Source organism: Tachypleus tridentatus, chromosome 5 (genome assembly GCF_004210375.1).
Source record: "Tachypleus tridentatus isolate NWPU-2018 chromosome 5, ASM421037v1, whole genome shotgun sequence".
In the NCBI taxonomy this organism is placed as follows: Eukaryota; Metazoa; Arthropoda; class Merostomata; order Xiphosura; family Limulidae; genus Tachypleus; species Tachypleus tridentatus.
In genome coordinates, this window is record NC_134829.1 from 35,714,417 (window position 1) to 35,731,605 (window position 17,189).

Sequence of the window (17,189 nt, forward strand, 5' to 3'; positions counted from 1 at the left end):
AACTATTAGAGATATTGATCTAATACTTAGCAATTTTTCATTATATGGGTAGATGAGCACATGTGAATTTTGTCAAGGCATTTTGTGGAGGTCACCTGCAACCCCTGGATGATTTGACATGGAATGACTCATAAGTTAAATAAAAATTCAGTAAAGCACTAACATTAACCATAACAAAATTTAGGGATAACTTTTACTACATAAAGTACAAGATATATACACATGATTGTTAAATTTCTTATTTACTGTTACAAAGTAGTAACTGAAATGTAAAAATTAGAAACTTGTTAGGTCAGATAAAAAATTTCAGCAAGATATGCATGCTTAAAATGTAAAAATCATCTTATATTCAGTTCTATCACAATCTAAATCAGATTATAACTCCATAGGTTCAAATAAAGATCTTCAATAAAAGTATTTGACAAAAAAATCTGATTACTTGTTTACAGAAGGTTTGTAATGCTCAGTAAGAGCTTGCCAGATTTCATGAATTACTTAATTTGTTAAAACTTGTGTATAGTTTCATGGTTACATGGTGGTTAAAAAGTGAATCAAAATGACAGAGCCCACATATGGAGAGTTAATCATGACAAAGCTCTAAGTGTCTAGCATTTATGTAAGGAACATTTGTTTTTGTTAGAAAGGTAAGTAGCAGAGTTTGGATGAATCCAGATATATACATATACAGTTTAGGAAGATGGCTAATTATTGCAGAGCTCAAAATGCTTTGCCTTTGGGTTTGTCTTATTCTCTCTTTGTTAGAGGGTTAAGCAGCAGGGCTTGTGTAAGTTGGATATATAACATATATATATTATTTTGGGAGATGAATGTTTAATTATGGCAAATCTCTGAATGTCTAGCATTGAAATGTGTATTCAAGTGTTAAGCAGCAGGTTTTGAATGAGTTCAGATTTGTACTATTTGTGTAGGAAGATATTCTGATAGTTAAATCTGATGTTTTTTTTATCCTGCTTAACATTAAGGACAAAAGTCAAACTTGACAATACACACTGTATTGTGTTTTTTAAGCATGCACAGAACAATTACTGATGAGTAGTGTAATTCCCTCAACTCTCTCAGATAACAAAGATAGTAACTTATACATCAGACAAGGTCAGTATGTTTTGCACTGTTTTAAGTTGTCATGCATGTGACTAAAAATGGTTTGCTTCCTTTGTTTTTCATATGTTTAGTTAAATATTATTTTGTTTATAATGTATATTCTTTCTTTTTTCACTTTTTTCAAAATAAAATAAAGGGCATTTACCTTTCATAATTTTTAAATGAAAAAATTCCATTAAAAGAATAACTGAGATACAACTTTAGGTACATAGGTAGGATTAAAATGCATATCATGACTTTTTTATCAATGTATATCAGTAAACTTAGCATAAAAATATAGTTAATAAATCAACTTTGAATATTATATAAGCTCAAGTTTCTTAACTCAGAATATTAAAAACGTGCATTATAAATTGTTCAATTTACACTAAATTTATTACTTGTACCATGCAATGTCCACATTATTTAACTATCAAAAACTCAAACTTCATGTATTGACAAGCTAGAATACTTCATAAGTACTTTATTAAAAAATCTGATTTTGTTTTTTACAACATACCAAAAGATTATTAAATTTCTTGACAATACACAAAGTAAATTTGGAGTTATAGTAATTGTTAATATTTCCGTACCGACTAGGTCCAGTGAACTGAGCCTGTTTGCATAGGTTTAAACTGTTTAATGATTTTTTTATATATGTTGGCTCATATATTTTTGTCTCTAGTTAGGGATCTAATCTAAAAAAATGTAATGAATTGGGTATTGGTGAAAATGAAATAATAAATCCCCTATTTATGTAGATTTCATTTTTTTTATTGTATATTTTAATTTTGCTTGTTTTAGTATTGTAAATATTTGAAAACAACTTTAAAATCCATTGCCAGGTTAAGGCTTGATGATTGAAAATAGCAGCAGTAAGACACTTTTCTTTCAGGCACGTGCAGTACATGTGCTCTGGTTGTTTGCTAGTATTTCACACACACACATTGTGCATGATTTGAGAAAGATACTATTGTAGTGCTGTTAGTGTGTGGGTAGAAATGACTTTTTAATAAGTTTATCTGTTGTGTTTGTGAATTTCCAAAACATGTCTCTTCTCACACTGTAGCTAGTACTCAACTGCTAGGGTTTTTTTCTTTTCTTTTGGCCACCTAAGCATTGGTGTGACTTTTTTCTTGTTTACTCAAAATCAGGTCTTTTCAATCCCACCTCTGATATCTGGTATTGCTCATGAAGTAGAGGGGCATTCTTGCTTGAGGCTGTCTGTGACCTTATCTGAAGTGAGATTGAGACATATATTTGGTGTGGTGGTGTTACTCTGGGGAGCTCTGAAGCTACACTTGTAGGCAGTTCTGGAGATTCTTGTGAGAATTTAATATGATTTTTTTTTTTCAGCAGCACCTTTACTCTGTTGGCTTCTCATGAGGGCAGCTTGGATCAGCTGCCTCTGGCTCATTGGTACTTTGAGTGCATGATATTTTGTGTCTTTCTTTGTGTTAATTAAAGTGCTGATACCCATACCAGCCATCTTGAGAATACATTTTCACCACATGTGGGTTTCTCGTCATCATGAATCACAATTATTAGTGTTATTACTATTTTACAGTAATGAAGTTATCACTTCCATTTTACATAATTTCCTACTTTCTGTAATACATTTTAAGATGAACTGCTCCTGCTGAATGATAAAAAAATGTCAATTATTCAGCTGTTAAATAGGTGCTAATGTGTAAAAATGACTGAATACTAGTTGAATGTATGAGAATTGTATTACTAACATTACAGCTATTTTTTTGATAATAAAGCCTACCATAAGTTATGATTTGAATATATAAGCTTAACTTTGACAAAGAGCTGTTACTTCAATTTAATAATGTGCTGAAAGTTTTTGTTTTTCTTATATTTATTAAGTGCAATGTAACATTTTGTAACTATATGACATTTTATAAGATTTCCATTCATCAGTGATATCATTCACCTTTACCAATGAGCATAGTAATATCTTTAAAAGGACTTTTAGGTCATTTTAAGCAAATGCATTTGATGGTGGCACATTACAATATTGTAAATCCAGTTAGCAAGTTTAACCTAGGTGTTTAACAAACCCTTCTTTGTATCTATATTTGCTAATTACCTGCTTTCAGTTAAATTTGCTTTTGAATTGGTACTTTATCTGTTTAACTTTTGTCAATGTGGTTGTATGACATGCCTGATATCTTTTATACAAATACTTGTGGGCATTTGTTTGATATTGTAATTTCAGTTAGCAAAATTAGTGCCCTCAGTGGCTTGGAACTTCAGATATTGGAGAATTGATACTCTCACTAGTGGCCATTTTGAAACAATACAGCTACCACATAGGCATCAGCAAGTGTAAATGTTAATTTTCATATGCAGTATAATTGATAATATATATATTCTGAAATAACTCGCTTCTCCACACAGTTTTAACTATCTTCATTGTTTATGTGCTTAAGAGACTTGTATGCTACTTGCCTTGAGGTAACTCCTACTTAATATCATGTTTTATCATGAACTGAATTGGTGCCTCATGAACTTGGAGGGTGACAGAATCTACAAATGCAGCATCTCTCCCTATGCACTGTTAGTGAAATACTTTTATCATAAGATGATGCTGTCATGTACCAACACATTTCACATTAACATATGTGAATGTAAGTGGAAGTTGCTCAAGAATATATGCATGCAAGTCTCTTAACTATAAGTATATGGGTCTATCTGCTTGTTTAATTAACAAAACATGAATACAAAAATGTTATTTTCTATCTTGAAGTTTCAAATTTTATTTGTATAACCCCTAGAATCTTGTAAGTTAATATCACAGTTTTTAAGGTAAATATGTCTTTTTTTCATTTTCTGTATGAAATTATTAATGGTAATCATTATCATTAGTGGAGTATAAATACAATGAAATGTTTAAAATTAAGAAATAGAAAAAATTTACATACCTTTTAAATTTTGACAAATTATCTTAAAACATTGTCTTCTGTTTATTTTTAATTGTATGTCTTTGCATTTTCACATATAATTTTAATTTTTTATTATCATTTTCTGTCCTTTAATATTGTTATTTATTGCAAGACATGAAAGCAAGTCATCAAAACTGTCTGTATCCACATTGAAGTTATTTCATGATGTCAAAATCCTCCATTCAGGCGAGTGCTGTAAGGTCATTTATTTTATTTTATTGTTGTACTTCTAGCATTACAACAATAATACCTTACCTTATCTATATGTTATGTTTGTAATTTATTTCCACAAAACACCTTTCCCAATATCTTGATTTTTTGTGTTAGTTTATCTTAGCTCTCACCATTGTCGAGACCTTGTTTAAAAATGCCCTTACAGTTGAGTTAACAGCCCTTGCAAACAAACTAGCCTCCCAGTGGCTCAGCGGTATGTCTAAAGACTTACAACGCTAAAATCCAGGTTTCGATACCTGTGGTGAGCAAAGTACAGATAGCCCATTGTGTAGCTTTGTGCTTAATTCAAAAAACAAAAAAAGAAAAACAACAAACAAACTAGCATCTGCCATATTTAAGTGTAAGCCATCCATTCTATAAACTCCTTTTTCTGAAACTCTAACCAGCTAATTTTCTCTTCATTTCACACTAACCTAAGTGTAACATTTGGCCCTTGTGATTAACCTAGTATACCATCTCCACAATTTAAATATGGCAGTAGCTCTAAAAAATTGGGTACAGGCCTTTTTTCATGTGCATTTATCAATCCCTCATCCCATCCCTCTACTTATCAGTTAGCTACTCTGACCTAACTTTCCTATATAATTAGGCAATATGTACACAACAAAGACTGCATCACTGCTAACTCCATTTATTATCTCACTCTCTCTGTCAATATGTCCTTCACACTTGCTCCTGGATAGCACAGTATTACTGTATTTCTTCTGTGTGCTCAGAGGATATTCTGTTCACATGCCTTACCAAAGAATCACTGACAAGTATGACCTCTATAAACTTGGCAGAATTATACTGTACTGTCTGAATGGTTTCTTTGTTAGCTTATGGCTGAAATGTATTACTTAATGAAATGTGCTCACTATCCCTAAATGTATTGTTCTAAAACTTTTTGTCCTGCTACCTTTTTTATCTTCCTGAAATTCATGCTCAGGATCCTATCTGAGCCCAACTGCCAGTACCGACAATTTTCTTTCTCAACCCCAGCAATTCTACCATGGTCTCTAATTTCTGGTTTAGCCTACAATCAAATTTCACATCCTTAAAGGCCTGGTATGGCCAGGTGGCTAAGGCACTTGACTTGTAATCCAAGGGCCACAGGTTCGAATCTCCGTCACACCAAACATACTCGCCCTTTCAGCCATGGGGATGAAAACAACAATTAAAATAAACAACAAACATATCCTCAATATTAGCTCTTTTAACAATGCATGTTAATCCAGAACCTTTAAACAAAAATGTTTATATTAAGTCAGGTGAAAGTGGTTGAAACTTTGATTTTTAACATTAAATAATTTGCTTATTATCATTTCATACAATGTAACATTAATAACTTATAATGCAAGCTTAATATTTTTGGTTTGTCTTAACCTTTGAAAATATGCACATTCCTCAGAATACCATTATGTAATAGTAAATACATCATTCATATTTGTAATTGGTAACAAATTATTTTAACCTTGATTTTCAATTGGAATAATGGTAGGATTGAAATTTATTGTGAACTAACCACAAGAAATGAAGAAACAAAAATATTCACATCACAAACTTAGATAAAGTATATTTTGATCACTACTATTCAAAATGATAAGATGACATGCTTTGAAAATGCTAAGTGATAGTAGGTGTAGCTGAATTTTCAACATTCAGTGGTATTTTAATATTTGATAGAAATTTTATAGTTTGAGAAGATTGTTTGACAGATTTTTATACATCATTTATCTCCTGCTTTCAGTCAGCCAACCCACCTCCAAGCAAGCAATACAGTTGTTTTTATCTGGTGTGAAGCTTGCTTTATTTATAGATATATATGTATATGGAAGAAATATGATTGTTTTAATTTGATCTGAGGAACGCCCTGTTTTGGAAACATGTATTATTGTGATGACTCGTAAATCCCAAATTGATACTCAACATCACTGAAAAGCTATCAACTGATACATTAAAGTATGTACTGGGAAAAAGCAGTGTTTTTATAATTTTTTACTGTGAAATAGTTTGAGTGTATGTGTCTGTGCATCTTTATTTTGCAAAATAGATAGTTTAATATTGTCCTGAAATCTATGAATTTTTAAATTTGCACAAGAAAATAATCTTCACTTTATAAAGATGAATGTATTGTGTGAAATAACTTTTAATGTGTTACCAATGAATTTTGTCATTAGATATAGTGGCTGAGTGTGTGGCCTTGTGGTTATCATGCTGGTCTTAATTTAATAGACCATGGCTAATGTCCAAATGGTGAATCACTAAAATGTATTGTTGATTGGCTGTTGGTAATGACATTTTCCTGAAGCAAATTGTTCATTCACACAAAAAAATTTATAAATACTTAATCTTTTTGTTTTAGAAAACAGAGTTAAACAATCTTTTAATTTAACAAGATCAAATCTAACGTATTCATTAATAGTCGTAAGTTGATGCTTCTAGTTGAATGTTTCTCTATTCATTTTTCAGAACAATAATTTAAAAAAAAAACTGTTAACTTGTAATTACTGTGAAAAGAACATCTTTGACAACAATTTCAAACTTTTTACTGACAGTACCCTAACTCACCTTGATTTGCATGGCACCCCTGCTGTCCCATGCATTTTTTTTTTTTTTTTAGAGTTCTATTTTATGGTCTTAATTATTCTTCATTTGATGACACCCCTAGTAACCTGCTATAACACTAGTGTGTCACAACACACAATATGGAAACTACTGCTCTGCATGAATAAGTAAGGTAGCTGAAAAGGGTTCAGTGTTTTTCTCAGAGTTTAAGACAAACACTAGTTAATATACTTATGAAGACAAAGTTTATTCACTAACTTGTCAAATTTTTACCAGTTTACATGTTTTGAGTAACAGTTTATAACCGTTTTTTATGCTGATTTGCCTAATCCAAAAATCTAGGTTACCAAATATTTGTTTTTTGAGAAATTTACAAAATAAAAAGCAAAATATGAAACTTGTTTTCCTTCCATAATTCTAAGTTATGTATGTTTTGGAACAATTCTAATAGTTTTCTTACAAATCAAAAAAGAAAAAAAGATAGTTTAGATTTTGGCTGAATTTATTTGGGTTTTGTGAAAGATGCAAACTATCAGTGTTATACAAATTACTTCCTGGTGGCATGAATTCAATTTATTAAGCATCAATACCTTCAATGAAAGGCTTCAATAAAGTCCTGTCATCTTTATATTCAAGGTAATTTATTCACACCATTGTATTACAAAAATGCATTACAGGGAAAACATAAGTGATTTGGTATTCTATGTTTTTCATACATAGTATTTATTTATATGAAGCTTCTCCATCTTATTTATTTGACCATTCAACTTCATTCTCATATTTTTGACATACACATTCTCCAATGTAATGAAAAAGGTATTTTTTGCATTTACAGTTTAGTGTACCTCAACTTTTCGTGCACTGGGAACTGATGACCTCTGAACAGTTATCTGTAAAACTGGACCTTGTTTAGTATATTTAGTTTTCATTGTAAATGAGGAAAGCAAAATAATTACATTACATATTTATCTCTTAGTTCTACTTGTTAGTTATCTGTTAACTGCAAATGAAAACAGCATTATTCTATTCCCCTGTGTTATATCTTGAACCATTGTAAACTAATATGATTTACTGGCTGTAATAGTATGCCTAAATATGGTATTCTTATATGATCACACTGACACTTGTCATTGGCTACAAGTTAGTATTGATAGTGGACTTAACTGCTTATATTTTCATTGTGCCTCTCTCTCTCTCCCCCCAGCACAGATAGCCTGTTAAATAGTTGTTGCATATTCAAAATTAAAGTATTATTTTGAATTGCATAATTAAAGAGCTAAATGATTTCAGATGTTCCTTTTATATGGATAAACATTATAGTTTACTTGTTTTTTTAGCTTCTATCTAATTAAAAAAATACCTTTCATCATTGCTAAATGAGCATCATAGACACTATTAATGATTTTGTTTTGATCAGTAGTTAGTGTTCACTCATTCTGTTGGCCAAATTACATTCAATGTTCATTTTTTTTATTGAGCATCTATTTATTGTAAAGCTCCATTTTTTATTTAGAAGAATAAATCAAGTGTGAAGTTTTATTTGATATCATACCCAGATATGTGTGTTTGTGTAACTGCTGTAGCCCCAATAAGAAAAACCTATAAACCTCAAATTTTGCATCTACACAGAGTGGACTCTGAGGGTGAGCATTTGGGTATTATTTTTATTACTTTTTAAACACATGCTTGCATGTGCACATCTTTTTATGAGGCAAGCTAGTAAAAACCACATAGCAATGAAGTGGTTTATTATGTTGCAAATACAAATCAAAGACATACAATCATACATCCCTTTTAATCAGACAAGCTTGCAAAAAAACCACACGGAAAAGATGTGGTACCTTGTATAACAACTTCTGATATATGGTAACAATGTGTTCCAACAATGACTTTTCTGTCATGTTGCTTAACAACAGAAGTATAACCTAATATTGTTGTTAGTCTAGGTACTGAAAGTATAAAATGAAATGTATAAACTACAAAATTGAAAATAAAATTTGTTGATTTGTTAAAGTCTCAGGTGGTTAAATTCATAAACGATTTAAGGTTAAATTAGGTCAATATTTTTATTTACCTTTTATATTTTATGCACTTGGCTTTAGGCTAGGTTATCTCAAACTGTCTTTACTTTAGACATATTTATTAATTTCTTTAAGTCATTCCAATGTTCACTAAACATAAAAGATTTCATGGCAACCCACTTTATAACCCCCTTGCACCCTTGTCACTAAAACCATAATTGGCAGATGTTAAATGAACTATTCTATCTGAATAAATGCATTTTGGCTTTTATAACTCTTCTTATTTTGAGAAACCAAGTGTGAGGTAATAACACACACTGGCTTATAAAATAGGTTAGGTCACATAACATAAAGTGGCAGCTATAATTATCTATAATAATTTTATTATCATCACACTTTTACCAATTTTTTTTTTTTGTTTCTGGGAACTTGAAATATATTTAAAATATTTTTAATCTCCTGTACTAAAATAGTTTTGGTATTTTAAAACACATTGATATAATCATGTTGAATATAAGAATTCAATAACTTTAGAAAAGCCAGGTACTTTTGCTAGTATTGAAATAATTGGTTCGTGATTTCATTGGGAACTGTCTTACACACTTGCAGTCATAAAAGATGTAAAAATGTGAATAAACAAATCTGATATAAAATTACTCAGTCTGTTGGTGGTAATGAATAAACATATAATGGGGCATACCAAAATAAAGTGCTATTGTTTTGGAACTTATTTATGCATTTAGAGATCCTTTATTGATAGTTAGTTTTACATTACAATAGAGTAACAACAATTGTCTAATTTTGTGTGGATTCTGAGTAGGTAGGATGAGATGGTATTCCTTCATGAAAGAAAGGAAAGAAGAATATCTGCCTCTTGTTTTCATATATATTGAAAACATTTTTATCATTGAATTTACTTGTAGATTTTAATTTTAAAATATTGTTTGAATTATAATCAATTTTGTGTCAAATGGAATACATTTGTTTGAATGCCAAAATTGTTTTTTGTCATATTTTCCTTTGAATTTTTATTTTGCCTTTTCAGTCTTTTAAAAAACAACAAAACTGCTGTACTGCACTGAGCATTCATTTTAAACCATTTCATTATTTCTTTTTAGGTTTTGACCCTCGTTCACACCTGCCAAATTTTCACCCCAACACGGGAACCCCAACCACTTCAACTACACCATTACAACCACAAGAAGATGTTCAGAAGCCAAAGACTTCTAATACTGGAAACCGTACTTCGGGTGTTAAAACACACTCATTTTTGGCTAATAATGATTATGGCACAAGTAGTCGAAATTTACTCGTTGCTGCTACTGGTATTTCTACAACTTCTGCTTTTCCAGGAGTAGACCCAACCAAGATGGTTTCTGCTGCAGCAGCTCAGGCTGCAGCAATAGTTGCTGCTGTAGAGAAGCAGGAGGACATGAAAGACAGACTTTGGCCCTGTCCAGCATGCAAAGTCCCTTTTAAGACAGCCTATGAACTTCAAGCCCATCTCTCTCATCACACCAAAGGTGAAAGAACAGTTCCTTGTGAAGTCTGTGGTAAGCTATTTGTGTCAGCAGAAAGGGTTCGAGTTCACATGCGTTCAGCTCATGGAGAAAAGTCATGTTCTTGTGAAATTTGTGGCAGCGGTTTTAGTTATCGATGTAAATTAATGGACCACATGCGGACCCACACTGGGGACAAACCATTCCACTGCGATGTTTGCGGAAAGAGCTTTTCTCAGAAGAATCACCTAACTCGCCACTCCATGATCCACACTGGAGAACGTCCCTACCCATGTGACTTTTGTGGACGAGGTTTCTACAGGAAGGACAAGCTGTCTCGGCACAGACGTATTCACACAGGTGAGAAGCCTTATATATGTTTAGCCTGTGGTAAGGCATTCTATCGCAGAGATAAGTTGACTCGACACTTTAAAATGCACAGTGGGGAAAAGCCTTTTACGTGTTCCATTTGTGGAAAGAGGTTTATTGAAGAAAGAGATTTGAAGAGACATAAATGCTCCTCTCGCCATTTACATAGTTACACTTCCAACAAGAACCAGTCAACAGCACCAAGCTCTGGGACCCAACAGCTTCCTGAGAACCAACAACACCAGCATCCAACACTTGCAGCCCAATCTCACCATCAGCAGCAACTCTGTGAAGCCCAATCCCCAGGTCATCCTCAAATTTTTCAGAACCTTTCCCTTCAAACATAAATGCAAAAGTTTTCCACTAGAAGCTAACTGAACAACTTCAACCTTTGAAGGTCAATGATGAATAGCTTCAAGCTCAGGCAGGCTTGCATTCCCTTTGTTTTCAAATTATCCTTTTATCATGATTGGAGCTGAATAGATCTGACCTTGAATTATATGTATATATCTATTAGTTTTTAGTCCCTATTTTAATGTAATGACAATACATGTTATTTTAATGAGATAGTTTGTAAACTTGCTTATTTAGCAACAACTATCATTTTAAGAAAGTGATCTCACAGAAATAGTTATAAAGAAACATTTATGTAACTTTACATCTTTAGAAATTTGAATTTGTTTTAACATTTGTCATCGTTGCTGTCTCCTATATACATATATGTTTTAAAAAAACAAAACGTACAAGTTTTAAAGTATTGTTTTCTGTCAAAAATACCTGGTAATATACTTTTTTCTCCATAATGATTAACGTTATAACTGCTTTATGATACATCTTAAACTTTTTACAAGGTTTTCCTCACCATGCCATACACAGGGTGTTTGGAAAGTCACTATGCACTTGTATATTTATTAACATGCATGTTTCAATATAGAATACAGGAGGTAAATATGAATGACAACTATAAACAATGTTGAAAGTGACCCTTGTTGGCATCAATACAGGCCTGGATCCTTCTTATTTTGTTTCTAAATACCACTATCAGTTGCTGGCTTGAAATAGACTGAATAAAATATGATTACACAACTGCACAGTGACTTTCCGAACACCCTGTATATGTATGTATGTCACAAAGACATCCAAAGACACGTGCTCTTTATGAAGTAACCTCATTTGCTGTTTAATTTCAAAGAAAAGATCTTTTTTCAAAGGGGATTGGATTGTTAGGTTGCACTGACTGTAAAGTATTGGGTTGAGGAATAATTCGTGAGCGTTTTTTCAAGTTAAAAAAATATATTCATAAATGAAACGCTTTCGCAAATTATTTCATGTCATTTGGTAGATATTTTTTTGCTCTAATAGATGGTGTGTTTAATTTTCATATGTCTTTAATTTTTGCTTTCATTTCAGCTCATTAAATGGAATGTCAAGTGGACAAAATCGAACATTTTCGACACCATCTGCTTTTCGCATTTAATTTCTTGCAATTTTGTTTACAACAATGCATACTATATACCTAGGTATTACATGTAATAAAGTATCATAATAAATGTCTTGGGTGTAATGTGTTCATGCATTGAAGTATTGTATAGTCTTGCATGTAATGCTTGAATGAAATTATTTAAAAACGCTCACGAATTATTCCTCAACCTAATATCTGCTTGTATGTATACATAAGCTGCTAGTTATATAGCATAAGGTTGTGAAAAAAATTGTGTATTTTGTTTAGGGTGATTGTATAAATTTGTGCTTATTTAAAATAGGCAACAAGGATCCAGTATGATTTCTTGCTTTCTTCTTTTAGAAATTCATTTTGCATGAAAAGATTATTTGACATAAAATGTGCAATTTGTATTTTCAGATATTACAAAACATTTTTTTCAAGAATTGTATATCTGAGACTGAAAATTAAGTTGATACAAAAGAATAACATACAGAGTTAGCAATTGCTCCTCAGGCTATTCAGACTGAAGTTAAAATTTTTTGTAATCTGAAATTTGAAAACATTACTTCATGAGGAATCCATTTTACCAATTTATACTTAACCTTATTGAATCAAACTTTACCAGTAAAAATAGACGAAGACAAGTATCTTAGGACTCTGAGGGATTATTCTGTACTTAGTCTTGTATTTTGCTGTGGGTTACATGGTGATTGAGAAGTTTCTCTCCACTTTTAAAGATTTTTTTAAGCCATGGAAGACATTTTACTTATAATCCTGATTCTCCAAAAGATAGACATAAGTATAAAATAGTTAAAATCATCAAATTTTTACATTTTTAGAATTAAAATGAATTTTAAACAGGTACTTATCTGAAGACCCCAGTGGCTCAGTAGTAAGTTTGATAGCTTATAACAGAAAAAATTGGGTAGACACTGTAAGGGTATTCCATTGTGTAGTTTTATACTTAACAATAAACAAAAAAAAACTTGCATCTTAAATCTTGAAAAATCTTTCCTTGTTAAATTGTAATTTCTGTTGCGAACAATATATGCAACTTAAAATATTCTTATGTCTTTTATATATGCATCACTGATCGATAATTCTTCACGTCTTATTGTGCAGGTTATAAGGGACCTTACATAAGTTCTGCTTTCCCACCATAAATTAGATGTTACTGAAAGCTGTTGTTGCAGTGATAATTTCAGAGTAAGTACCTGTGTGGTATTCTCACATAAACTGATTTCTATGCAAGTATCAGAGATGTCAAAATAATACTGGGAGGATAAAACAGGAAATTTTGAGAATAATCTAAATTTCAAAATCATATGAGCTTTAAGCTGTGTGAGAAGCAAACATGTTGGATACATTTGATGGAAAGTGAAAACAATATTCATTACAAAGCAAGGAAACAGTGAGCATTTTTGTGTAGACACTTAGGCAGTCACTTTTACTGGATCATTTAAGATGAATTCCTACAGTATTAAACATGATAACAATCAGATAGAAGTGAGAAAAGACATAGATCCTGATCTGTTAAGAAATCTCATATGGTTTTTTGTTATAGTGTCACCAAGTTGCTGGTTATTTTGTTACAGCATTTATCAGCTGGAACATGCAGATATCCACCCAACCAGTGAAAGGATATTGCAACATTTTTGCAGTTAAAGTTTGTGCTATCTGCTGTGAAGTAAAGAAACACAGGCAGCTAAAACAAAGTTCAATAGTGTTATGGAACATGTGTTCATGCCAGAACTGCATTGTAACAAGCTAAATGAAAAATTTTAAAATGTCTGTATTACATACCATAATAAAAAGCCATATGATATGTAAACATATCACACTTTTTTCTATCCTCTCTGTTTCTTGCTTGAGTTCAAACTGACAATTAATATTTAGCCAGGGAGCCAAGGGGGTCCAATGGAAGTGGGGTGTTGTGAAACGTTGGTGCTCAACCTCTTCTGTTACCCCTATATGACACATTTTAGGTGAATAACATTTAGGGATCAGTTACTGGAAATGTTTGAGAGCATTTTATATCAAGTAGTATAACAAGAAAAAAAAATGAGTGTTTCTCTTTGCAAAATATGTATGGTTTATTTAATCATTCACTAAATGTTAAAAAGAACTAAAAATAGAGATTGCTGTCATATCGTTTTAACAAATGAACAGATATACGCTTCTTACATATTGATAATACAAGAATGAAAAATATTTTACATAGCTATTTATTATCAAATTTGATCTGAAATGGTGTAGACTACATCACACAGCATTATATTAAAGTACATATATTTTGTATAGTAGAGGAGAGCTATATGAAAAAATGATACATTAAAGAAAGTAAAATAACTTACTGGCATTCCTTTTAAGGCAATCTTAATAGTGTGTTATATTCTGAAAAGCACTTATTGATTCACAAGCCCCTAAAACTTCCATTCAGTTATCTGACTCGCTGCTGAGGAGGGGATTTATTGGAAGTACTTGACATGAGAATATTTCTCCATGGCCTCGTGCACCTATGCTCAGTGTAGCATTGCACTTGTTTATCTTCACACAAACAGGTTCAGTTTTATCCTTTCAAACATTTATATGATATAGACTGTGTTACTTGGTCTGGTCATAGCATTGCTGTTATCATTATTGGAACAATGCTTTCTTTACCAAATGTCCATTTTTAGTTTCTAAGAGGAGGTATGACTGGTTAGGCAACATGAACTCATTTATCTATAAATGCAGAGGAAGGCTGTTTTGAGGTGTAAGAGGAAAGAGATTTTACTGTAAGTAACTTGAGCAAGGTTGAATTGTTGTTCAGGAATTTATTGGCTGTTATTTCTACAAGAGTGTGTATCGGCATATCTTTCTTCTTTGTTGACATTTCAATGAGAAGATTTCTGGCTGTATTTGTAATGTTGTCTGTTAAAGTACATTGGTCTTCATTTTCAGCAAAATCTTCAAGGTGTCTCCTCTTTCAAGTTTTTAACTTGTGTTTTTACTTGTGAAGTATGGGAAACTTGCCTTATTCATCCCACTAAGTTTGCATTATGATATTTTCATACATTGTGCAGTGTCATGAACAAACAAGTAATTGTCTTGGCTGGTTCAAACCTACAATACATTGAGTTGTCTTAACAATGTTGAAACATAAGACCATGACATCAGTGTCATAAGCATAGACTACCACAGGTTTTATCTCTTCAGTCTGTACACTGTATATTGTGTGCAGAATGATTTGTGCATTGTCTTCCTCTTGGGTTGCTTCCAAATCTGGAACTGAGAAGACTGGTCCATCTGTGAAGAGTACAGATGTGGTCTCATCATCAAAGCTGTTGCCCAAATAGAGTCAGGTAGTACCCATGGTACAACCATGAACATCATTACTGCTCCACTTTGTGCACAAATAGTTCAATAAACCAAATTTATATGCAGATTCAGTAAAGAAATCAGTGTAATCAGGAGTCATGAAGTGGTTGTTAGCTTTGCATGTTTGACAGGATGGGATCTCACTTGTCTGACTCCTGATTTTATGCTTGGTTCTTTATAGGTATCACAACAAAAGTGAATGACATTTGTTTCTTCTGGTACATCATGATGAAGTTGCTATTTATATTTATCAGCAGCAGCTTCAAATTCAGTTTTTCTGGAATAACCTATGATGTATCACGTACATGACATTGATAACTACATCAGCTTTCAGACTGGCTTTCTGTCTATGTGTCCTCTTTGAGAACTTTCACCATGCTAGTCTTGTTTCCATTCGTCAAGGTGTAGTCATCATGGAATAGTGCCTACAGTGTATTGCTGCACTCATGGTTGGAAGTAAACCACCATGTCAGTATTACCACTACTGGTAAGGACTTGTGTCATTCATATTAGTGTGATAATGCCATTGCTTTTACTTGAATTTGAAGATTTTCTTGCTGGTGGTTTGGAGTTATTCTGTTTATGAAATATTATGAGCTTCACTGTAGATGTTTTGGTCTGTTGACTGGCTTTGATATCAGTGAAGTCATTTAACTTTCAGGTGTGTGTGTTGTTCACTTACAATGTATATCAGTTACATAGATTTTGATGTGAAAGGATTCACTTTTGTGACAGCAATTACATTTAACACCATGTCAGAATATTTTCAATCCTTGTTTGACCTGTTTCGTGGTGATGATTTGTATTTTGAGGGATGAAGTGTTAAGCATTTCCTTGATCTATGTGCTCACTGATGCAGTTATTGATTTTGTGCAGGCATATTGTTATGAGCTACAATGTTCAATGTTATTCTACTGAGTTTACTTTCTTCTTTAACATTTGTATATTTGTATGTATGTTTCAAGAGCATGTCTTAATGGTGTAGTGTTGTGGTGTCCATCAACCCTTTTCCCTCATGAAGCTCTATTCATGAACATCAGGGCTTATTTTTGTCAGGTGTTTCATATTGTTCACATAATGGGCAGCAATTGTTGTCCATGCTTGTAATGGCCAGCTGCTACTAAATATGAAAACATCTTGTTGGATTCACTCAAGTGGCTTATCCAATTGCCTTGATGCTGCAAATATATGAATCAAAAGAATATATCATGCATTCCAAGAGTGTTTTCCAATGTCTCTTTGAAATTTCCTTTTTTTTCTGAGTCCATTAATGTTGGTTGTGTTTCTTATATTAAATTGAGTTTCTGACTTTCTTCTGGCTTGTTCTCAAGCAGACTTTCAGCATATCATGTGATATCATTTACTCATAACTGTTTTGTTTTTCAAACCACTTTTCAAACTCTTCCTAGAAGATATGCCACAATGTTCACTCATGACCCATAATGCTTGAAGAGACTAGTAGTATTTTGCTTTCTCCCTAAATATTTTTTAACTATTCCTTCATGAACAAACTTGACATGAATCAATAACTTATCTGCTTCACTCCCATGCATAATTTTTTAAAAATTACTTTCATGTAGATGTGGGCTTAATGAAATCCCCCAGCAGCAAAGTCACCTCCCAAAGGTATCTGGATTCTTTACTTTGAGAATCATGATCAGTT

General features: G+C 32.2%; 1 protein-coding gene across 6 annotated transcripts in view; it reads left to right on the forward strand.

Annotated features, from left to right (window-relative positions):
* LOC143250932 (uncharacterized) overlaps positions 1 to 17,189 on the forward strand; it is a 68,221-nt gene that overhangs the window by 14,078 nt on the left and 36,954 nt on the right. For 4 of the 6 annotated variants that reach the window (XM_076502137.1, XM_076502140.1, XM_076502138.1 and 1 more), the window contains one exon: positions 9,973 to 10,713. In XM_076502137.1, coding sequence (XP_076358252.1) covers positions 9,973 to 10,713 — 741 coding nt within the window. Of the gene's footprint in view, positions 1 to 4,164; positions 4,248 to 9,972; positions 10,714 to 17,189 lie in introns of all 6 variants that reach the window. The other 2 variants (XM_076502134.1, XM_076502136.1) reach the window with 2 other exon arrangements.